The sequence below is a fragment of the Schistocerca cancellata genome, chromosome 7 (assembly GCF_023864275.1).
Source record: "Schistocerca cancellata isolate TAMUIC-IGC-003103 chromosome 7, iqSchCanc2.1, whole genome shotgun sequence".
Classification (NCBI taxonomy): Eukaryota; Metazoa; Arthropoda; class Insecta; order Orthoptera; family Acrididae; genus Schistocerca; species Schistocerca cancellata.
The window spans coordinates 125,219,434-125,244,776 of record NC_064632.1 but is presented as its reverse complement, the minus strand read 5'-3'; the positions used below and the strand labels follow the sequence as shown (position 1 = coordinate 125,244,776).

The 25,343-nt window shown below is 40.2% G+C and overlaps 1 protein-coding gene across 1 annotated transcript in view; it reads right to left on the bottom strand.

Moving 5' to 3' along the window:
* The window catches only part of LOC126092664 (dynein axonemal heavy chain 2), a 994,477-nt gene that overhangs the window by 294,049 nt on the left and 675,085 nt on the right, over positions 1–25,343 (bottom strand). The window contains exons 63-65 of the mRNA XM_049908386.1: positions 17,632–17,762; positions 17,346–17,542; positions 8,500–8,664 (exon numbers count right to left, since the gene is read on the bottom strand). Coding sequence (XP_049764343.1) covers positions 8,500–8,664; positions 17,346–17,542; positions 17,632–17,762 — 493 coding nt within the window. The remainder of the gene's footprint in view (positions 1–8,499; positions 8,665–17,345; positions 17,543–17,631; positions 17,763–25,343) is intronic.

Sequence of the window (25,343 nt, the reverse complement as noted above, 5' to 3'; positions counted from 1 at the left end):
GGCTTGCCATGCCATTTCCACCTGGCGCCTCAGTTGGACCAGCGTTCGTGCTGGATGTGCAGACCGCGTGAGACGACGCTTCATCCAGTCCCAAACATGCTCAATGGGGGACAGATCCGGAGATCTTGCTGGCCAGGGTAGTTGACTTACACCTTCTAGAGCACGTTGGGTGGCACGGGATACATGCGGACGTGCATTGTCCTGTTGGAACAGCAAGTTCCCTTGCCGGTCTAGAAATGGTAGAATGATGGGTTCGATGACGGTTTGGATGTACCGTGCACTATTCAGTGTCCCCTCAACGATCACCAGTGGTGTACGGCCAGTGTAGGAGATCGCTCCCCACACCATGATGCTGGGTGTTGGCCCTGTGTGCCTCGGTCGTATGCAGTCCTGATTGTGGCGCTCACCTGCACGGCGCCAAACACGCATACGACCGTCATTGGCACCAAGGCAGAAGCGACTCTCATCGCTGAAGACGAAACGTCTCCATTCGTCCCTCCATTCACGCCTGTCGCGACACCACTGGAGGCGGGCTGCACGATGTTGGGGCGTGAGCGGAAGACGGCCTAACGGTGTGCGGGACCGTAGCCCAGCTTCATGGAGACGGTTGCGAATGGTCCTCGCCGATACCCCAGGAGCAACAGTGTCCCTAATTTGCTGGGAAGTGGCGGTGCGGTCCCCTACGGCACTACGTAGGATCCTACGGTCTTGGCGTGCATCCGTGCGTCGCTGCGGTCCGGTCCCAGGTCGACGGGCACGTGCACCTTCCGCTGACCACTGGCGACAACATCGATGTACTGTGGAGGCCTCACGCCCCACGTGTTGAGCAATTCGGCGGTACGTCCACCCGGCCTCCCGCATGCCCACTATACGCCCTCGCTCAAAGTCCGTCAACTGCACATACGGTTCACGTCCACGCTGTCGCGGCATGCTACCAGTGTTAAAGACTGCGATGGAGCTCCGTATGCCACGGCAAACTGGCTGACACTGACGGCGGCGGTGCACAAATGCTGCGCAGCTAGCGCCACTCGACGGCCAACACCGCGGTTCCTGGTGTGTCCGCTGTGCCGTGCGTGTGATCATTGCTTGTACAGCCCTCTCGCAGTGTCCGGAGCAAGTATGGTGGGTCTGACACACCGGTGTCAATGTGTTCTTTTTTCCATTTCCAGGAGTGTAGATGGTGACCTGGAAAAGATAGCCACTCAGACTGACAACACAAATGTGCATTTCGTGGAACTGTTTCAGCGTCACGATCGGCCTCATCTTAACACAGCTGTCAGGTGTAATAACATGAGACTTGGGGGTGCGCTGATGACAGAAAGCATGGGTCACATTTCAGTGGTGTCAGTGGAGTCTATCAGCACGACGGGTTTCACTAGACACGGCCTGCACCTCAACAGGTATGGGAAGGGGAGGTTGGCAAAGCTTATAGGTGACAGCATAGGTGGGGTTGGTGGGATCACTCATGGGAAAATTCATGCAGTATTGAGTGTTAGAGCTGCACCTTGTTTAGATTGAAGTCAGCTGATAGGTATTCCTGCTTAAGGGAAGTCTCTCTAACAAGGGAATCACTTTTGACAAAGCTTAGGTATACGAGTAATGAGGGAGTTAGTAATTTTCATCAAAATATACAAGGTACTAGAGATAAAGTAAGTGAACTGCTTATAGACGTTGACTCTGAAATTATTGGTATATCTGAACACTTCTTAAATAAGGAGATAATTCAGAGGCTTCCTTTACCAGGATACAGGTTGGCTGGCTGCTTTTCGAGGAGCTCTTTGCGGTGTGGGGGAGTAGCCATGTATGTGAAAAACGGCATCGCATTTGAGTCAATTGATGTTTCAAAGTACTGCACTGAACAGGTGTTTGAATGTTGTGCAGGTGTGGTTAAATTTAACGGAGATAAACTTGTAACTGTTGTTATTTATAGATCCCCAGACTCCGATTTCACAACATTTTTACTAAAGCTAGAGGAGGTTCTTGGTTCACTTTATAGGAAATACAAAAAGTTAGTTATATGTGGTGACTTCAGTATTAATTGTATAAGTGATTGTGCAAGGAAGAGGATGCTGGTAGACCTCTTTAATTCATATAATCTTATGCAAACCGTATTCTTTCCAACGAGAGTGCAAGGGAACAGTAGAACAACCATAGACAACATTTTTGTTCATTCCTCATTACCAGAAGGGCATTCTATTAGCAAAAAGGTGAATGGCCTTTCAGATCATGATGCACAAATATTAACTTTAAAAGATTTTTATGCTGCATCACATGTTAAATATAGTCATCAGCTGTTCAGGATAGCTGATCCAGTTGCTGTAGAGGCCTTTGTAAACCTTATAAAGGAACAAGAGTGGCAAGATGTTTATAGCGCTGATACAGTAGATGATAAATATAATGCTTTTCTCGAGACTTTTCTCATGCTCTTTGAAAGTTGCTTTCCGTTAGAACATTTAAAACAGGGTACTAGCACAAACAGGCAGCCTGGGTGGCTGACTAGAGGGATAAGAATATCTTGTAGAACAAAGTGGCAATTATATCAAAACGTTAGAAACAGTCAAAATCTAAATGCAGCAGCCCATTACAAACAGTATTGTAAGGTGCTTAAAAATGTTATTAGGAAGGCAAAAAGTATGTGGTATGCAGATAGAATAGCTAAGTCTCAGGATAAAATTAAAACCATATGGTCAGTCGTAAAGGAGGTGGCTGGTCTGCAGAGACAGGTCGAGGATATAGAATCAGTGTGTAGTGGGAATGTCCGTGTTACTGATAAGTCGCATATATGTACAGTATTTAATAATCACTTTCTGAATATAGCAGGTGAACTAAATAGAAACCTAGTCCCAACAGGGAATCATATAGCGCTCTTAGAAAAAAAAGTGTTCCGAGACTGTCACCTGAAATGCTCCTCCATGATACTGACAAGAGGGAGATTGAGTTAATAATTAAATCACTAAAGACCAAGAACTCTCATGGATATGATGGGGTATCTAGCAGAATACTGAAGTATTGTTCTATGTATGTTAGCCCTGTACTTAGCCATATCTGTAACTTTTCCTTTAGGAGTGGTCGGTTTCCTGACTGATTAAAGTACTCGGTAGTGAAGCCACTTTATAAAAAGGGAGACAGGGATAATGTTGACAATTATAGAACTATTTCTATGCCATCGGTGTTTGCTAAAGTTATCGAGAAGGTTGTATATACAAGGTTACTGGAGCATTTAAATTCACATAATTTGCTGTCAAATGTTCAGTTTGGTTTTAGAAATGGTTTAACAACTGAAAATGCTATATTCTCTTTTCTCTGTGAGGTTTTGGACGGATTAAATAAAAGGTTGCGAACGCTAGGTGTTTTCTTTGATTTAACTAAGGCTTTTGACTGTGTTGACCACAAAATGTTACTGCAGAAGTTGGACCATTATGGAGTAAGAGGAGTAGCTTACAATTGGTTCACCTCTTACTTTAAGAACAGAAAGCAGAGGGTAATTCTCCGCAATATTGAGAGTGGTAGAGATGTTCAGTCCCAATGGGGCACTGTTAAGTGGGGCGTTCCCCAAGGGTCGGTGCTGGGGCCACTGCTGTTTCTTATTTATATAAATGATATGCCTTCTAGTATTACAGGTGATTCAAAAATATTTCTGTTTGCCGATGACACTAGCTTGATAGTGAAGGATCCTGTGTGTGTAATATTGAAACAGTAACAAATAATGTAGTTCATGAAATAAGTTCGTGGCTTGTGGAAAATAATTTGATGCTAAATCACAGTAAGACTCAGTTTTTACAGCTTCTAACTCACAATTCAACAAGAACCGATATTTTGATCAGACAGAATGGGCATATTATAAGCGAGACGGAACAATTCAAATTCATAGGCGTTCGGATAGATAGTAAGCTGTTGTGGAAAGCCCATGTCCAGGATCTTGTTCAGAAGCTAAATGCTGCTTTATTTACCATTAGAACAGTATCTGAAATAAGTGACACTTCAACACGAAAAGTAGTCTACTTCGCATATTTTCATACGCTTATGTTGTATGGTATTATTTTTTGGGGTAATTCTTCTGATTCGAAAAGGGTATTTTTGGCTCAAAAACGGGCTGTTCGAGCTATATGTGGTGTAAGTTCGAGAACCTCTTGTCGACCCCTATTCAAAAATCTGGGAATTCTGACATTGCCCTCACAGTATATATTTTCTTTAATGGCATTTGTTGTTAGCAATATTAGCCTATTCCCAAGAGTTAGCAGCTTTCACTCAGTTAATACTAGGCGGAAATCAAATCTGCATGTAGAATGCACTTCCTTGACTCTTGTGCAGAAAGGAGTGCAGTATTCTGCTGCATCCATTTTCAATAAGCTACCACAAGACTCAAAAATCTTAGCAGTAGCCCAAACTCTTTAAAGTCTAAAATGAAGAGTTTCCTCATGGCTCACTCCTTCTATTCTGTCGAGGAGCTCCTGGAAGAGCTAAAAAATTAAGCAAATTCCAGTGTTACATTGTTGATTTTCTTCATTTGAACTTACAATTTGTCACCTGAATATTTTTTTTATATATATATTTCATTTTATCTGTTTCTAATATCGTCTTATAATTTCATGTATTGACTCGTTCCATGACCATGGAGACTTCTCCTTAATTTGGTCCCACGGAACAATAAATAAATAAATAAATAAAACTATCCTTGGTACTTAACATCCATATCATTGGCACACAAAATGAACTTGACGGTTGTGTCTGATCTGTGTGTTCTAAACATAACTGATGTGGTCCACATTTAGTTTCAAAGTTAGACTTGTCTTGCTGGAAGTGGGTGATTAAAAATGGTCTGAAAACCTTCTGTACCGAATTAATCAAGCAAGAATACACACTGCAAAACAGTTCATTTTCACTAACTATTTCCCAATGTAGAAATTTTACTTTTCAAACTCCTTATCTTTTCAAGCCAATCACCATGGAATATGCATTTTCCGAATTAAAAAAAGTTTATTTTCAAAATTGAACAGAGTACCACAGCAGCAGTATTGTTACTACAGCAAAATTAGAATCTGGAACAAAAACAGAAACAATTGTAATAGAGGAACATTTGACACTAATAACCACTGTGCAATATATAAAAACTCAAAAAATCAAAAAGAAACAATCTCTCAAAAATTTCAGAAGCCCCTCAAGTTAGATTTTGTCTATTTTCATCACTGGAGCATTCATAAAAGTTAAATGAATGAACATGAACACAGAAACTAGGAAACACAAGTAAATAATGTATTTTCTACCTAAAAGAGCAAAAAAGATTGAAAAGTTGACAAAAATTAAACAGGTGACAGCATTAAAAGAAGGTGACTAAGGATGAGAAAGGTGACTGATTCCTCACCCTGAATGACTGCCAGACATTAACAGACATTAAAATTGCAAAACCATGATGGCAGCATGCAACAAACACCAATTTTGCTAGCTATATGATTTGATATGGAAATGATTAGCATTTTGGCACAATCACCCAAAGTAAAACGGGATAACATAATGTATGAGGTGTGTTTAAAAAAATGGTGAATAATTTTATTAGAAACAAAGTAATAAGCTTATATGAAATTCGATTTAATCTCCTTCAGAGTAAGTCCTTGGTTGTCAATGCACTTATCCCAATCTTGAATCCATGTTTGGAAGCATTTCTGGAAGGCTTCTTTTGTAGGGGCATTCAGCTAGTCTGTTGTGTGTCAGGTATGGTGTCAAAATATTTTCTTTTAAGCATGGTTTTAATTTTCAGAAAGGGCCAAAAGTCGTGTGGTGCCCAGTCTGATGAGCAAGATGGATGTGGACAGACAGGAACACTTTTTCTCACCACAAAGTCAAGAATCAAAAGCAAGGTGTGGCACAGTGGTTATTGTGATGAAGAAGGAAGTCACTGGCCCATTTTTCTGGTCTCTTTCTTTGTACATCATTTTGCAAAATGTTACAGTATGCCCTTACAAAATTCAGCGAAAAATGGGAAACTTTAAAATTGAAAGTGGAAAAGAACTGCAATATGTTAAACATAATTACATGTCAAATTGAAAGAGGATATCACATCAAAGTGAGGATAAAGGGTAGAAAACAAAAATCTATACTGCACATAGAATGCTATGAGGACTGTCAGTAACAATTGTGCAAACAAGTTTCTGAAATTTCCATGCAGAATAGCGCAAACATTAGTGACAGCAGTTCTGAGAAAGAGAGTAGAGAAAACAACTTAGAGCTTAATTGAGGTAATATCACTGGAGAAACATTAGAGTAGAAAACTGAAAGAAACTGTATGCAGTGTTATCACCAGTTAAATGAAATGAAAGAAAAATCCTCAAGTGAAAAGTTGGACGAATTTTGGCTGGGCAGTAACAGACATTTTGCAAATCAGTTTCCCTGTTTTAATCTGGAAAGAAACATAAATCTAGTTATTTTCCTTGAAACCTCAGTGGGACTCTGTGTATCATGTGGAAGCAAAAGAAAATGAAATCTGAACTGCTAACTTACACAGCTTAAAATGTTCCACATTATTGTTACGACTTGAAAATTTAAAGAAAAGAAAGAAACTGAGAGAAGACTATGACACGGAAGCATACTAAGAAAAAATATTTAAGACTTTCGATATGTATTGTACATTTAGTAATTTTTAGAGTTTAGGAACAGTTTTCATAACATTTTTGATTTACATATATTTAATTAAATATTTTGGTGTTCCACCAATCAGCAATGAAATAATACTGACATGAATTTACATGCTGATGTGACAGTCCCAAAAGTGTGTAGGACTAACCATGAGCTATCTTAGAGATTAGTCCATGATTCTGGTCATTCTTCCTGACAGACCTAGAAATGCTACAGTCTATCAAACTTCAGAGAAGGGAACTTCCTCTAATTAGTAATTATAGACCAATTTTATGCCTTACAGTTTCTTGTCTTTTTTTTCTGGCTCATTATACTGTGCAAAACTTGTCAACAGCCTGTCAGTTTTCATTCATAATTGAGGCACGACAAAGAAATTCATATACGACCTGACAAATTATGCTATCGGCACAGTCTGTGAATTTTTAAAACCTTTCTTTCATTGGACCCCAAAAGTTGAGTGGCAAATCAAAATAACTGGTATTAATGGCATCTCTCTTGTAAGACTTTAGTCTTGCACACAAAGTCTCCACTAACACCCTTAAAAAAATCTGTTACTATTATATGATTCTTGTGACAAATTTACTGAACAGTAACTTGTTTGAAGAGAACAGCTGCATCCATTCAGTAAATGTAAGACACAGAAATGAACTGTATGTAGGAAACATCCCTTCCTCTATCATTCAGATATGTGTGCAGTACTTGGCAGTAAAACTTTTCAACAAGTTTCCGCAAGGGTTGGAAACAACTGTTGACAAATAGTGTATGAGTGGCAAATCAAAATAACTAGTATTAATGGCATCTCTCTTGTAAGACTTTAGTCTTGCACACAAAGTCTCCACTAACACCCTTAAAAAAATCTGTTACTATTATATGATTCTTGTGACAAATTTACTGAACAGTAACTTGTTTGAAGAGAACAGCTGCATCCATTCAGTAAATGTAAGACACAGAAATGAACGGTATGTAGGAAACATCCCTTCCTCTATCATTCAGATATGTGTGCAGTACTTGGCAGTAAAACTTTTCAACAAGTTTCCGCAAGGGTTGGAAACAATTGTTGACAAACAGTGTATTTTCAAGCCTAAGTTGAAAGCTGCACTACTGAAAAACTACTTCTGTTCTCAGCACCAATACCTAAGGCTTATTAACCTCTGTTAATTATCCAAGTGAATGGTATTTCAGATTTATTCTTTTAGTAAAAGGAATTAGGATTAATTTTTGTCACTTGTATTTGTCTGTTCCCTCATTTTTCCTTCATCATTCCAAATCGTCACTTTCACAATCCCTTCCTGTTAACACTAACTTAAAACTAGCATAATATACATCCAACCTGTTACTATTATTATTATCATCCAGTGTATCTGATTACTATCCACTTGGCCCAATGATTCATTTGATGACCCTGTGCACTGATAGAATTGTTCAATGAAATTACAAGATAAAGTAAATAAATCATGCAAATGAAATTTGTCAAATCCAGTTACCATGCATTACAAAATTCATGCATGGTAATTAATTTTTAGCTGTTCTTTAGTTAAGTCTTAAAAATAATCAAAACAATTAATGACAATATTATCAAAAGAATAGACTGTTACTCACCAACAGAGAAGATGTTGAACTGCAGATAGGCACAACAAAAAAACTGCTACACATGTGAGCTTTCGGCTGTAACGCCTCATTCTACTTTAGAAGAAGGCCTTCTTGCCAAAAGCTCACATGTACAGCAGTTGTTTTCTTGTGCTTGTTTGTGACTCAACATCTCCTCTACATGGTGAGACGCAAGCTGTCCTTTTCTTAATACTGTCATTATTCCATCCTGGATTTTCTGTTGTTCAAAACAATTAATTCCAGAGTTGTTAGAGAGAGTACCTGGTTCAAAAAATTTGCATCACCAAGCTGACGTTTAGCTTCAGCCCAAGTTGGCTCCACCTGCTTCAGTATCATCACAGCTTCCATCACCATTTCCACTCGTGCTGGGGGCCGTCCATAAGATTTTACTTCTGTTAAGTCTCTCTTATTCAAGGCATCTAAGGCCTAAAATAAAACAAATATTTACGTAATAATTGTGAAATTATACTTATTAAAAAAACCACACACACAACACTAGATCCTTGGACAGAAATAATGGCATGCATTGGTACTAATCAGTAATGAAAGTATGAAATTGCACTATTTATATGCAATATGAGGTACAATTAAGTAATATTTATGCAAATGATTCAATGGCTGCACAGCAAGACGAAAGCAGTTTGGAGCGTAAAGCATACAAGAGAGACGGAGAGCAAGGAGGGGAGGCACAGAAGGGTGGAAAAGAAATGATGGTGGGGTTGAAGACAGAACCACAGATGGGAGAGAGTGGGAGAGAGGAGAGGACATGGGGGATCAAGTAAGAGAAAGAGAGAGAAAATGCGAACAAAATGGGGGTGGGGAGAGAGAGTGGTGGGAGAAGACAGTACAGAGTGCACAATCTGGATGGGGAAGGACAAAAGTGGACAAAAGGGAGAAGGGAAAAGGTAAGGTGAGGCAGTGGGTAACAGGTTAGTAGAGGTTTAGACCAGGGGGATTGCAAGGTTGGAGGATCGCAGATTGTGCTAGCCAGACTCCCAACTACACTGTTCAGAGCAACTTGTGCTGGAAGGGAGTATCCAAATGGCATGTGTAGTAAAGCAGGTGTTGGAGTCGTTTGAGTTGTTATGTACAGCATTTTTGGGAACTGGTTGGTCAACTTTGCGTTTTTGTCACAGTTTGGCTGTGGACATTTATGTGAGTAAACTTAATTATTTGTCATCTATATGCAACAAAGGTCTCATCGGCTGAAAGCTTATTTGTGACAGTCTTTTTGTTGTGCTTATCTACGACTCAGCATCTTTGCTATATGGTGAGTAGCAACATTCCTTTTCATAATATTGTTATCATATACACCATGGCTGCTTTCATACTTGGCCCTGCCTATTATTGGGTAGGAGGTTGTGGCTGGGTGTACGGGACAAGTCTTGCACCTGGGTTGAATGCAAGGGTGCAGGATTCGAAGCAGAACTGGAAGAGGAATGGTCATGGAACTCTGTGGGTTTGGTGGGTGGCAAAACACTGCTTCGGGTGATGTGGGCAGGATTTTGGGTAGCATATCACTCATCTCAGCACACAACGAGAGGCAGTTGAAGCCCTGTTGAAGAATTTGGTTGAGCTTTTCAAAGCCAGGGTGCTACTGGTTGATAAGAGGAATGCTGGTTGGTGACTGGTTGACAGATTTACTGTTGTCAGAGGAAAGATTTCATGGGAGATCTGTTGACTGATGAGCTGGATTGGTTATTTTCTGTCAATAAAGGTACTAGTAAGGTTATCAGTGTAGTTTGATGATTCATTCTTTCCACTGTAGATGCACATCAATGGGAGGTGAGGAGAGGCTGTAAGGGAGAGACTATTTAACATGTAATGGGTGACAGCTGTCAGAGTGGAGGTACTGTTGGTGGTTGGTGCACTTGATGTGAGAAAATGTAACTTATACATGGAGCCATCTGAAAAGTGTAGATAGATGTCTAGGAAGGTGGCTCGATGACCAGATAACTGGATCTGGGAGTAGGTTTAGAGGGTATGAGTATATACCACAAAAACATCATCAATGAATCTGAACCAGGTAATGGGTTATAGGTGTTCACTGGATATGAAGGATTCCTCCAGCTGGCCGATAAAAAGGTCGGCGAGGGATGGTGCCGTCCAAGTACCCACGGCAATACCACAGATTTGCTTAAAGAATTGGCCTTCAAAAGTGAAATAATTGTGGCTCAAGGAGAATTAGGAACTAGCCAGTGGATTTGGTACAATGGGGACTTTGGTAAAGCCATGGGTATGGGAGATGTTGGTGTACAAGATGTTGCATCCACAATGACTGACTAGGAGCCTGGTGATAAAGCCATGGGTATGGGAGATGTTGGTGTACAAGATGCTGCATCCACAATGACTGGTGATAATGTAACAGGAATTCTGGAAATGTAATAAAGGAAGTGAGCAGTGTCTTGCATGTAGGGTGGGATGTTACTGACAATAGTATGGAGGTGTTGGTCAACAAAGGCAGATGTTTGTTCTATGGGAATGTTGAGATCCATAAACAGAAGTATTTTGATCCCAATCATTCCACTTTTGAAGGCTAAATTTACTATTGGCTTGTGTACCCACAAGGGACAATCCCATGCCAACTCATTTATGCCTCATCTGGAGGAATTCTTCATATTCAGTCTACACCTAAAAATCCTTGTCTGGTTCAGACTGAGTGATGGCATCTTTGTCTGGTTCAGACTGAGTGATGACATTTTCATGAACCGGTCTCATGGCTGGGATAACCTTTGATCTTTCCACCATCCCCCCCCCCCCCCCTCTCTCACCCAGAATCTGCTTCATCTGGTCCTTGTCAAGTGAATGAGCCACCTTCCCAGATGTCAATCTCTACATGTCAGATGGCTCCGTAAATAAGTTACATCTGTTCACATCAAGTGCGTCAACCACCAACAGCACCTCTGCTTTGACAGCTGTCACCTTTTTCATGTCAGAAAGCCTCTGCCTTACAGCCTCACCACCCATGAATGCCACATTTCCAGTGTAAAGCAACCACTGTTGCACTATACCAATCACCCACACCATGTCCTCTTAACGAGAAACCCTGTTAACCAGCCATTGACCAGCACTCCTCTGATCACTTAGCATCAAGCTAGTATTTAGAAGCTCAATCACAACTTTAAACAGGGCTTCACCATCTCTCATCATACCCTAAGATGAACGATATCATACCCAAAATCTTACCCACGTCACCCAAAGAAGTGTTCCACCACCCACCCAACCAACAGAATATCCTTCCCATCCTTATTCCAAGCCTGATCCCAATCCTGCACCCCATGTGTCACTTCCTTGTGGTCAGCCCTGGTGCAAGACCTGTTTCATACACCCACCCACCCCTTTCTACTGCAATCCAGACACCAGCAATTCCTACCCAGTAAAAGGCAGGGCTACTTGGGAAAGCAGCCATGCTATATATCAGCTAAGCTGCAATTACTATGTAGCATTCTATGTCAACATGACAGGAAATCAACTGCATACTCACATGAAAGGTCACCACTGAACTTTGGTAGTTCACGAACTTGACCATCCAGTTCAAAACACGTTGCACACCACAATACAAATGACTTCAACAGCTGCTTTACTAAACAGACCATTTAGGTACTCCCTTACAACACAAGTTTCTCTGCACTATGCAGTTGCAAATTCACTCTCCAGCATATCCTGTGATCCTCCGCTCTGGCAAGCCCTAGCCTACACCACTGCTAATATGCCTCACCTTAACTTTTCCATTCCATCTTCTGTCCACACCAATCCTTCCAAAACCAGACCATGAGCTGCCTTCTCCCACCACTCTTTCTCCTCCCTCATGGGGACATTCTCTCTCCCTTTTTCCATTCCATCATTCTTTCCCCTTTTCCACCTGACACTCTTTCTCTCACCCCTCCCTTTCTCCCCTTCCATCTCCACCTTTGCTCATTTTCCCTCTTACCCTCCTCTCCCTCTCTATATCTCTTATATGCTCTACCATCTGAACTACTTTCATTTTGTTGTGCAACAACTTTATCATATGTCAAAAGACCTGGCTTGCTCTTTACCACTATCCCCTCCGTATTTTGCATCTCCTTCCCTATACCTTCCCCATCTCCATCAGCTGCGCAATTGCTTTCAATAACTGTTAATGAATAATTAATTCTACCATGGCTGCAAGAGCTTTTGTTTTGGCGTCTATGTGTGTACTTTCACTAGAAAAAAAGCAAAAGCTCGAAATCTAGCTTGAATACTGTTTTCGGTTACATATTTCTATGCTACGCAGATATGCCCTGTGAGTATTTGCCTCTTTTTACTTTATGTGTTGTTCCACCCACGAATTTCCATTACTGTTACAAATATTTACTGAAGTTCTTTATATTTCTAATCACTGGTACCCACTTTCAACAACACACTTCTGGTTTACAGCCTACCTCAGTTGCCAATTTTGCCAATTAAGAGATTGTAGCGCAAAAGTTCAGAAAGCTACAATGTGACCAAATCAGTTGCAATTTAGTACTTTACTGATTTATGCATGCTCTGACATTGCTTTTATTATTTTAGTTACATGTGGAGCAGTTGCAGGTAGGAGAGAAAGAAGGAACCTTGTACAATGATCTACATGCAAACCCTTATTCTGCCCTTGGTGTCTCATTGAAGAAAGTTTGTTGAATTGCTGTAAAACTGGTGTTACAGAAAATATTTCAATAAGGTACACCACACAACTTTTAATTAATGCGGCTTTTCCCCCAGTTATTGTCATTATATGCAATGACCAGTTCCAGTTCTCACAGAAAATAATTGTTACAGGTAGGCACTGTCACTATATTACTCATCAGCATGGTATCAACAAAATGTTCTCAGTAAATATTTGTATTCAAATTTAAATGGCATTGTGGTAAGTACAAGTACTCATTACTTTTAATTTATAAAGTTTCCAGTAAAACTAAATATACTATTGCAGTCAGTGGATAAAAAGTTATCACAGGTATAATGAGTTAGCAGCAAATATGGTGTGCATAATATCTGAACAGACCTGAGCATATACTACATATACACAAGGTGAATAGCCATATTTAGATGACAATTACAAAAGAAAGAAAATTAACTGTTAACAAGGGTGTAATTATAGCAGGTGTGATGTTTCCATTTTGCTATGTTATTACCTCTACTCCACAAGTTCCATACATGAAGTACCTTAGGGATAGAAGAAGTATGGTGCGAGTGAGGTCTGGTTCCCAAGTACTACCTTAACAATGAGAGGAAAGACATAAGGAGGCAATAAATGCTTAAATGGCATATAAATGCCTCACTGGGCTGGTAGGCCACAGCTCTGTCTCATTCTTTACACTTTTCCTGGAAATATACTGTAAATCTTCAGGCTCTGGTGTTTCTCTGACAATTAGTATTTGGTACTGTTACATCCAACACAATCACCTTTCTCTCCACTTTTATAAATATGTTGTTGTTGTGGTCTTCAGTCCTTAGACTGGTATGATACAGCTCTCCATGCTACCCTATCCTGTGCAAGCTTCTTCATCTCCCAGTACCTACTGCAACCTACATCGTTCTGAATCTGCTTAGTGTATTCATCTCTTGGTCTCCCTCTACGATTTTTACCCTCCACGCTGCCCTCCAATGCTAAATTTGTGATCCCTTGATGCCTCAGAACATGTCCTACCAACCGGTCTCTTCTTCTCGTCAAGTTGTGCCACAAACTCCTCTCCTCCCCAATTCCATTCAATACCTCCTCACTAGTTATGTGATCTACCCATCTAATCTTCAGCATTCTTCTGTAGCACCACATTTCAAAAGCTTCTATTCTCTTCCTGTCCAAACTATTTATTGTCCATGTTTCACTTCCGTACATGGCTACACTCCATACAAATACTTTCACAAACGACTTCCTGACACTTAAATCTATACTCGATGTTAACAAATTTCTCTTCTTCAGAAGCACTTTCCTTCCCATTGCCAATCTACATTTTATATCTTCTCTACTTCAACCATCATCAGTTATTTTGCTCCCCAAATAGCAAAACTCCTTTACTACTTTAAGTGTCTCATTTCCTAATCTAATTCCCTCAGCATCACCCAACTTAATTCGACTACATTCCATTATCCTCGTTTTGCTTTTGTTGATGTTCATCTTATATCCTCCTTTCAAGACACTGTCCATTCTGTTCAACTGTTCTTCCAAGTCCTTTGCTGTCGCTGACAGAATTACAATGTCATCGGCGAACCTCAAAGTTTTTATGTCTTCTCCATGGATTTTAATACTTACTCCGAATTTTTCTTTGTTTCCTTTACTGCTTGCTCAATATACAGATTGAATAACATTGGGGAGAGACTACAACCCTGTCTCACTCCCTTCCCAACCACTGCTTCCCTTTCATGTCCCTCGACTCTTATAACTGCCATCTGGTTTCTGTACAAATTGTAAATAGCCTTTCGCTCCCTGTATTTTACCCCTGCCACCTTTAGAATTTGAAAGAGAGTGTTCCAGTCAACATTGTCAAAAGCTTTCTCTAAGTCTACAAATGCTAGAAATGTAGGTTTGCCTTTCCTTAATCTTTCTTCTAAGATAAGTCGTAAGGTCAGTATTGCCTCACGTGTTCCAATGTTTCTACGGAATCCAAACTGATCTTCCCCGATGTCGGCTTCTACCAGTTTTTCCATTCGTCTGTAAAGAATTCGTGTTAGTATTTTGCAGCTGTGACTTATTAAACTGATAGTTTGGTAATTTTCACATCTGTCAACAACTGCTTTTTTTGGGATTGGAATTATTATATTCTTCTTGAAGTCTGAGGGCACTTCGCCTGTCTCATACATCTTGCTCCCCAGATGGTAGAGTTTTGTCAGGACTGGCTCTCCCAAGGCCGTAAGTAGTTCTAATCGACTGTTGTCTACTCCCGGGGCCTTGTTTCGGCTCAGGTCTTTCAGTGCTCTGTCAAACCCTTCACGCAGTATCGTATCTCCCATTTCCTCTTCATCTACATTCTCTTCCATTTCTATAATATTGTCCTCAAGTACATCACCCTTGTATAGACCCTCTATGTACTCCTTCTATCTTTCTGCTTTCCCTTCTTTGGTTAGAACTGGGTTTCCATCTGAGCTCTTGATATTCATACAAGTGGTTCTCTTTTCTCCAAAGGTCTCTTCAATTTTCCTGTAGGCAGTATCTATCTTATCCCTAGTGAGATAAGCCTCTACATCCTTACATTTGTCCTCTAGCCATCCCTGCTTAGCCATTTTGCATTTCCTGTCGATCTCATTTTTGAGATGTTTGTTTTCCTTTTTGCCTGCTTCATTTACTGCATTTTTATATTTTCTCCTTTCATCAATTAAATTCAATATTTCTTCTGTTACCCAAGGATTTCTACTAGCCCTCGTCTTTTTACCTACTTGATCCTCTGGTGCCTTCACTATTTCATCCCTCAAAGCTACCCATTCTTCTTCTACTGCCCCCCACTGCTGTCAATTGTTCCCTTATGCTCTCCCTGAAACTCTGTACAACCTCTGGTTCTTTCAGTTTATCCAGGTCCCATCTCCTTAAATTCCCACCTTTTTGCAGTTTCTTCAATTTTAATCTGCAGTTCATAACCAATAGATTGTGGTCAGAGTCCACATCTGCCCCTGGAAATGTCTTACAATTTAAAACCTGGTTCCTAAATCTCTGTCTTACCATTATATAATCTATCTGATACCTTTTAGTATCTCCGGGATTCTTTCATGTATACAACCTTCTTTTATGATTCTTGAAGCAAGTGTAAGCTATGATTAAGTTATGCTCTGTGCAAAATTCTACCAGACAGCTTCCTCTTTCATTTCTTACCCCCAATCCATATTCACCTACTATGTTTCCTTCTCTCCCTTTTCCTACACTCGAATTCCAGTCACCCATGACTATTAAATTTTCGTCTCCCTTCACTATCTGAATAATTTCTTTTATCTCATCATACATTTCATCAATTTCTTCATCATCTGCAGAGCTAGTTGGCATATAAACTTGTACTACTGTAGTAGGCGTGGGCTTCGTGTCTATCTTGGCCACAATAATGCGTTCATTATGCTGTTTGTAGTAACTTACCCGCACGCCTATTTTTTTATTCATTATTAAACCTACTCCTGCATTACCTCTATTTGATTTTGTATTTATACCGCTGTATTCACCTGACCAAAAGTCTTGTTCCTTCTGCCACCGAACTTCACTAATTCCCACTATATCTAACTTTAACCTATCCATTTCCCTTTTTAAATTTTCTGACCTACCTGCTCGATTAAGGGATCTGACATTCCACGCTCCGATCCGTAGAACGCCAGTTTTCTTTCTCCTGATAACAACGTCCTCTTGAGTAGTCCAAATGGGGGACTATTTTACCTCCGGAATATTTTACCCAAGAGGATGCCATCAACATTTAACCATACAGTAAAGCTGCTTGCCCTTGGGAAAAATTACGGCTGTAGTTTCCCCTTGCTTTCAGCCGTTCGCAGTACCAGGACAGCAAGGCCGTTTTGGTTAGTGTTACAAGGCCAGATCAGTCAATCACCCAGACTGTTGCCCCTGCAACTACTGAAAAGGCTGCTGCCCCTCTTCAGGAACCACACGTTTGTGTGGCCCCTCAACAGATGCCCCTCCGTTGTGGTTGCACCTACGGTACGGCCATCTGTATCACTGAGGCATGCAAGCCTCCCCTCCAACAGCAAGGTCCATGGTTCATAGGGGGGTGTATATAAACATTCCACATGGGAAAAATATATCTAAAAACAAAGATGACGTAACTTACCAAACGAAAGCGTTGGTAAGTTGATAGAGACACTGCCAAACACAAACACAAACACACACACAAAATTCAAACTTTCACAACCCATGGTTGCTTCATCAGAAAAGAGGGAAGGAGAGGGAAAGACGAAAGGATGTGGGTTTTAAGGGAGAGGGTAAGGAGTCATTCCAATCTGGGGAGCGGAAAGACTTACCTTAGGGGGAAAAAGGGACAGGTATACACTCTCACACACACACACACACACACACACACACACACATACACATATCCATCCGCACGTTTACATACACAAGCAGACATATGTATATGTTGACAACATTTTGAAAGCTTATTTCACAGATATCTTGTAATTACCCTCATAGCTTCTTCTAGAGCAGGCATTGCCTGGTTCAAATCTGCTTGGGCAACATCAGCAAGCTTTTTGCAGGCTGCTTCCTCTTCACCAATTCTTAAGCTCTTTGCAGCTACCGACTTCTGTTGTTCATCTGCCTCTCTTTTTTGTGTCATAATCGTTACAAGGTATTCATCACACTGTTGCTGGAACTCTACCACTGTGGAAACAGAATGAAAGTCTCAGAATGCTACTGTTTACAGTTTGTTGAATGGCAGCAATGAGATTTTTGAATACATAGAAATTTACCCTTTACTTGTGACTCTTCCAGTTCAACAGACATTAACTGCACTTTTTCACGAGTATCATCAATTTTAAACAAACCATTCCTCAGTTTATTTGCAGCATTTGCTGTTTCCCAGCGTTTTTCATGCAACATACTGCAATAAATAATATGCTCAAATAAATAGTACATTGAAACTGATGAAATAAAAATTAAGTGTTGTATTAATTGTAGTTATTTTTATGTTTTTCTTAAGAAATGCTGACAAATTCTGTTCAATAAATTTATGCCATTTCACAAAATAAGGGTCCAAAAGTAGTACTTTTGAAAAGCTACAATTATTTTCCCTATTGTAGGATTTCTGTATCTACAATATGCAAGACAGAGATTACTACTAAAACATCATGCACAAGTTAATAAGAGTGAGAAGCTATGCGCATTGTACATAACAAAAATTGGAGTGGGCAACGAAAAGTAGTTACAGTGAAGAAAAAACACTCTTTGCTTCACTCTCTTTCTTCAGTGTCTTTCCTGTCTATTTTTCACTGCCCTCTCCCACCTTTGTCATGTAGAATGCACTTAGCTTCTCATTCTTATTAACTCATGCATGATGTTTTAGTAGTAATCCTCTCTTGCGTATTACCCTGTCTTCCACTTTTAAGCTCTCAGGTTTTCAAATCTAGTCCTATGCATCCCCAACAGTCTGTCTTTCTTTCTCATCCCATACGGTAAGTCTCCTCTGACCTGTAGTTCTGGGTGACTTTCCCAAAATCTACCCCTCTTCCTAGACCTCTCCAGCCTTTCTTCTCCCTTCTTCCTTCCTCTTCAACCCTTCTGTCAACAATCAATCTTCCCTTTACATTCCATCCAGTAGGTCTCCCCTGACATGGGATTCTGGGTGACTTTTCCAAAATCTTCCGAATTTCCTCAACCTCGCCCTTCCTTTTCCTTCACCTCTCTTCCCTGCCCTTCAACCCTTCTGGCAGAAGAAGATGCCACTGGATCTGAAAGCTTGCAAACTGTAATACCTTTTATATGTGTTTTCTCCTGTTCTGCTTGGTGAGTAGACTTTTTTTTATCTATCCAATTACATTTTATTTCCAAAAACTGATTATTTTTGTTGATATTTTAGCTATGCTTGTTTGCATTTCATTTGAACAATGCTCACTTATGCATAGCACTGAAATTGCTGTATTTTGGGATATGTCTGTGTCACTTAAGCTTTTTGCACATTACTGAGTGTTGCAAGAAAGGAAAGACTGAGTCCTTCGTTCACATCCTGCCCGGTATGTCTCCTCTGACCCAGCATTCTGGGTGACATTTCTGAATTCCACCCCTTTTCCTAAACCTCACCTGTCCTTCCTTTTCCTTCACCCCTCTTCCTTCCCCTTCAACTCTTCTGGTAGAAGGAGGAGCCACTGGCTCTGAAAACTTGCAAACTGTTAACACCTTTCATACATGTGTTCTCCTGCCGCTGTCTGGTAAGTAGATTTTTTATCTATTAAATTACATTAAACAAGCACAGCTAGTTTTATATATTCTAAAATGATAAATTGCATTTGCATACAAAACTTTTGGTGCTTTGTGCATGTGCATTTGTCAAAAAGAGATATAAATCAAATTATATGCGAATGGAGATGGTAAAATATATGATCTTTCATGCTTTTTCAGCAAAATTGATTGTTTACAAGTTCTTGGGTTGCAGTCAAGTTGTTACTTTATCTTTACACAAGGAAAAAAAAAAGAAAGTAGTAAGAATGCCACAAGAAAACCCTCTTAATAGGCATTTATCTATGAGTGGAGACAGAGTAAATTAAGTGCTGGATTCATGTAAGACACACAGTTTATCACTGCATTACATAAGGCAGAAGAGCCTGCTTCAAACAAGAGAAATGAATCATAAGACGCCTCCAATAACACAACTTGGCTTTGAGCTTCCAGGAGTAAATTACAAACTACAATGTATTGTGTTGTTTACACGCTGACTCCATCCTCTATGCCTATTTTGTGATTGGTCAACTCGCTTATTTATTTGTAATACCTTTATCTTGAATGACCTCTAATAGAGTAAAAACTATTTTTTTTTTTCCAGCCGGGTGGCAGTGTCATAAGACCACACCATTTCAACAAGTGACATACTCATCATCTTCTGGCAAAGTGCTGAGATTCTGTGGATGCCACTCATGTCTATGGTGTATCCCCTGCACCTGGCTCAGCAATGCTGGGTACAGAGAGGTTGTCAAGTGGGTCGGGGGGTAAAATTGCAGTGGTGGAGGTAGTAGGTGCACTGTTTGCATTTCTGCAAGAGTATTCCAGGCTTGTCTCGCAAAGAGTACAGTGGCTGGCACACTGACGGTGAAGCTTTTCTTGGAGTCTGATTGCTATACTACTAAAGTAGCTGTTTACAAAGTTGACCAGGTCCTTAGGGTTATCTATTGAACTACAGGGTTATAATTACTGAACTACACAAAAAAACTTAAATTTGCTACATATCACTACATTCGGATTTAGGTTATATGCCTGCCATCATTGGCGATGACGTGGTGCAGACGAATACCAAAATTCTGCATGACCTGCTGAAGTGTCGAAAGATCAATGCTGACAGTGACATCCTCAGTTGCTCTTTTCAGCTCAGCAATGGTTTTGGCATTATTGCTGTACACTTGTCTCTAACATAGCCCACAAAAAGAAGTTGCACGTCTGAAGATTTGGAGAATATGGCAACCAATCAATGCCCATGCCAGTGGCCTCTGTGTACCCCAGAGTCAGAATGTGGCCTCCAAAGTGCTCCTCCAGAACATGAAACACTCTCCTGCTTCACTAGGAGTGAGCTCCATCTTACATGAACCACATCTTGTCAGAATCAGTGTCTCTTTGGATAATAGGGATAAAATCATCTTCCAAACCCATCATGTACTGTTAGGCAGTCACCATGCCATCAAAGAATATCGTACCTATTATTCCGTGGTTGGACATTGCACACCACACAGTCACCCGTTGAGGGTAAAGAGACTTTTTGATCATGAAATGTGGATTCTCAGTCCCCAAATGTGCCAGTTTTGCTTGTTGACAAACCCATTCAAATGAAAGTGGGCCTTGTCACTAAACCAAACCATACAGTGCATACTAATTCCCATAATGCCCCATGGCCAACTGTGCAGTTTGAATGTCCTAACGCAAACCACAGGCAGTTTGAATGTCCTAACGCAAACCATTCAGAAGATATGACAACTATATTTCATATAGCTCAATAATTATGATCCTGTATCTTTATCTCTAATTTTTATGTTCATTTGCTCTGGCTTTGTTTCACCAGTTTCTTGTTTTACTATATTCCAAATGGGTTTGCTTTTATTGTTTGAGTTCTGTATGGTCTTATCCTCTTGGATTGTTTTTGCTTCCTGCAGAAGTTTTCTGTACATTTTTTTGTAGCTGAGAAAGAACTGTAAGAAGGTTGGGTCACTCTTATTTTCTTTAATATCAGTGAGATGTTTGAGAGTTTCAGAGGATTTCCTGATATCTTTCCTTACCCAGTTCTTTCTACTAGATCCCCCAACAGAATGTACTATATTAGGAAATGTCTCCTCAAATTTTGAATATGTTCCTGAATTGGTCAAATTTTTCAACTACATGTGTTCCTGAAAATACTTCTAACCATGTCTGGCTGGTCATCTGCATAGCAAATTCACACTTTTTGATTTGAAAAACTGCAGTTAAACACTTTTGTTTGTTTCTTCGTAGGTATTTTAAGTTCTGTAATTTGACAAGAATGTTCTGATACCACAAACTTTTGACAGCTACCTTACAACATTTGTGGTTGATATCTGTTTGAATATGGTCAATAATTGAGGATGAGTGATTGGGTATTCTTGTGGCATTTGTTACCCATTGTGAGGGTTGTACAGGATATTCAAGAATCTGTTTCTGACTTCAACCACTTTCATCGTATTGATATTCAAATCTTCACAAATAACAATGTGTCATTTAGGATTACATATCTTGTCCAGCACTTGTATAATTTAGAGAAAAATTTTCAACATCACCATTAGGAGACCTATATAAGCACAATACAAACTGTTTTTTTAAGTGTTTTGTGCTTTTAACTTTACTACTGAGAGTTAAAAATGTTTTTCTTCACTCAAAGAAATCATGTTACTTCCAATTATGAATTGGAGTCCTCTTTCCACACAAATGCATTAGCCTCCACTCCTCTTTAATCTTCTGCTATAGTAACAAGCTAATTCATAATAAAGTAAAACTATGTATTCAATTTAAGTTCATTTATACAAGTGTTCAGTAATGCAGACAACCAAGCTGACTATGGCTTCCATTTAAATTTTTAATTGTTGCATTCTGCTTCTTATTGACTGAAAATTCTGGTGAAGTATTATTAAATGAAGTTACTCATCTCGGGCACTTCTTCTTCCTTTCTTCTATTAAAAAATCCTTTAGATGGGAAGGAGGCAATGTCCTCCTTTTATACACACTGCTCCATGCTATTCTTCTATGGTTGCTGCTGTAGCTGTTGATTCCTGCCCTGCTCGTGGTAATAATGCTCCTCCCATCACCATTGTTCTTCTCCTTTTGTCCACTTCACTGCATCCTTGATCTTCTGTTGCTATTGATTTTATGTTCCTTGTTGATGTTGTAGCTGTTGATGCTGACACTTGTTCCTCTTCTGCCAATGTTATTAAAGCTCCTCCATCTGCAACAGTTGCTTCTGTGCCATCTAAATGTAAGAGGGCAGGCTTGTCTTCAACCAGTTGCTTGTTACATTCTTGAGTGGAGCCTCATTTGTCTGAATGTCCTGTTGTCTTCAGCAGAATTGGATTGTATATTTCACTGTTTCTTATATAGTTTTCATTAACTCGCCTGTGCCATATGGATCCTTCCCACCAACACCAGCTTTTCTGAATTGTGCAGGGGGGAACTTTCCTATGTTCCCGTAACCCTCCTGGCCTCAACCTTTGTTAGTCGCTGTCCTCACCCATCCAGCCCCTTCCCTGCTCCCATTCTAGCACTACACAGCCATCATTCCACCATCATATCCAGTCCTTTTATTTATTTATTTTATTTTTTTATTTATTTCTCTTTGTGCCTCTCCTTTTCCACTACTCACCCCCCCCCCCTTTTTCTCCCCACCTTTCCTTGCTCACTGCCCAACCTGCAGCACTTCACTGTCCATCATCCCCACCATACTATCTCTGCTCCTCCCCCCCCCCCCCCCCCCCCCCCCACCACCACCACCCATCATGCACTGGTGCTGCTGGTTGCCTGAGACTGCAGTCGTGTGTTTGAAATGCACTTGCGTGTGTGTGTGTGCGTGTGTGTGTGTGTGTGTGTTTGTGTATGTGTGTGTGTGTCTATTGTTGACAAAGGCCATTGTGTGAAATCTTTATGTGTGAAAATCTTTTTGTTGTGTCTATCTGCGACTCAGCATCTCCGCTATATGGTGAGTAGCAACTTTCCATCTCATAATATTGTTAACATATGACATCACACTCACACAGTACACAATTTATATGCAGTTTTCAGTGCCTCAGATTGTCTTTCACACAACATAGTACACTTTTACATTTTGTTGGAAGGGTCATTATATATTTGAAACCATATTTTCAAAGTTTCTCCTAAACATCCAAAAATAAATCAATTGTATGGAGGATAATTGATTCTGATGCTTGATTGCTTTTTCACTGGTACTGGTTCCAACTGTACATGGTGTCAATTTGTGTTGAAGGGAGCTCTCAGTTTTATGTCTCAGTGACCAATCCACTTTTCTCTTAAATAACTTCAGAAAAAAATATAGCTATCACTCTCACTCTGTTCTCATCACAAATTTTATACCTTGATTGATCAAGCTGAGATACTATAGGAATTCATGACATTAATTTCTGCATTATATAAGTGACTGAAGCAGCTGCTATAATACTACCAGATTTCAAAGTGAGTTTTATTTGCAGAGGTGTTAGCAAATACTATTTCCCAATTGTTAAAATTCTGTGATGTCAATTTTTGGACAAATCAGTACTGACATTAGTATAACAGCAACAAATCACATGCAGCAGCTAAATATCTTTAGGCTGTAGTGTAACAAATCACTTGGTGAAATGACATGTTCCATGGCATCTACCAAACTGATGAATGCTGATTACAACCATTAAACTTTTATTCAAGTAATAATGCAGTGTAGTATGCTACAGCATATCTGCAATCTGGGAGAGCGGATTACATGCATCATAAAAACCTTAAAATATGCATGCAAATAAGCATGAAAAATGGTTAAAAAATATACGAAAAGTGTTGAAATACGCAAGAGCAAATAATAAAAACACATGGTGGTTACTGTGTACATCAATCTCAATGTTGAACCTGTGCATATCAATTATGAGGAAGAGTGCCAGCCATGAGAAAAAACAGTACATTCATATCGCTGTTATCATTTATTCTATACTTTCTGGTAGGGGTTAGGAAGAGGGCCTTTATTTTACATTTCTCTACTACTGTAAACATAAACAACGAAGTACTGTTCCAGCCTCCCCAGTTAGCCGTGCGGTCTAATGTGCTGCTTCCCGAGTGGGAAGGCATGTTGGTCCCTGGCACGAATCCACCTGGCAGATTAGTGTCGAGGTTCGGTGTGCTGACCAGCCTGTCAATGGTTTTTAAGGCAGTTTTCCATCTGCCTCAGTGAATGCGGGCTTATTTGGGGTTACACTTGCCCGGTATGAGACATTCCACGGAGGAGGAGGAGAGTGGGGGCATCCACTGGGGCCAAACCACACAACTACCCTGGGTTCAGTGTGGGATGGCGGTGGGGTGGGTGGATTGCGGTTGGGTTGTGAGCCACTGAGTGCTATGGTGGGATGAAGCCTCTCCATTGTTTCTAGGTCCTCAGTTCAATACACACAAGTACTGTTTCAAATATTCACTACCAAGATTGAGTCTTTAATCACTCAAAACATTTTTATAAGCACAAAGGTAAGTTCTACATCAACTGAGGTAGCTGGGCAGTATTTGAATCTGGGTGCTACATTAGCACTTATTGTTTCTGGTAAAAGTTTACCTGTCCCATTAATAAAACTATCAATTTGGCACAAGGTTTCAAAGCCTCAGTTATTGTTTAAAATGTTATCAACCTTTTCTTTAAGTTTTTTTGGGAGTACCTCCAGCTATGAGGAGTTCACTAGAACAATTTTATCCACTAACTGAATAGATTCATTCAATGCCAAACCTTGAGTTTCAAGCTTTTTAATACTTGCAAGTATATGGGAAACATGAGTGCTAATCACAGCAATGTGTCTTTTAATACCGGAATAATTAAAAGCTTCCTTGCACTGGCAAACTGCCAAAGCCTCTGCACTATCAAAGTTGTGTACTACCCCTCTAATGGCCTCTAAATGTTCATTGTAAAACAACACAGCTTCAACCCATGTACAGCAACAAGTTACCATTGTTTAGAGAGGTAAAGGCACATTTCATACTTTCTCTTTGTAGGTGTTGATGTGAGCAGGAGCCTTCAGAAACAATTACTTTGTGGATAGTTGGTTGGTTGGTTGTTTCGGGGAAGGAGACCAGACAGCGAGGTCACTGGTCTCATCGGATTAGGGAAGGACGGGGAAGGAAGTTGGCCGTGCCCTTTGAAAGGAACCATCCCAGCATTTGCCTGGAGCGATTTAGGGAAATCACGGAAAACCTAAATCAGGATGGCCGGACGCGGGATTGAACCGTCGTCCTCCCGAAT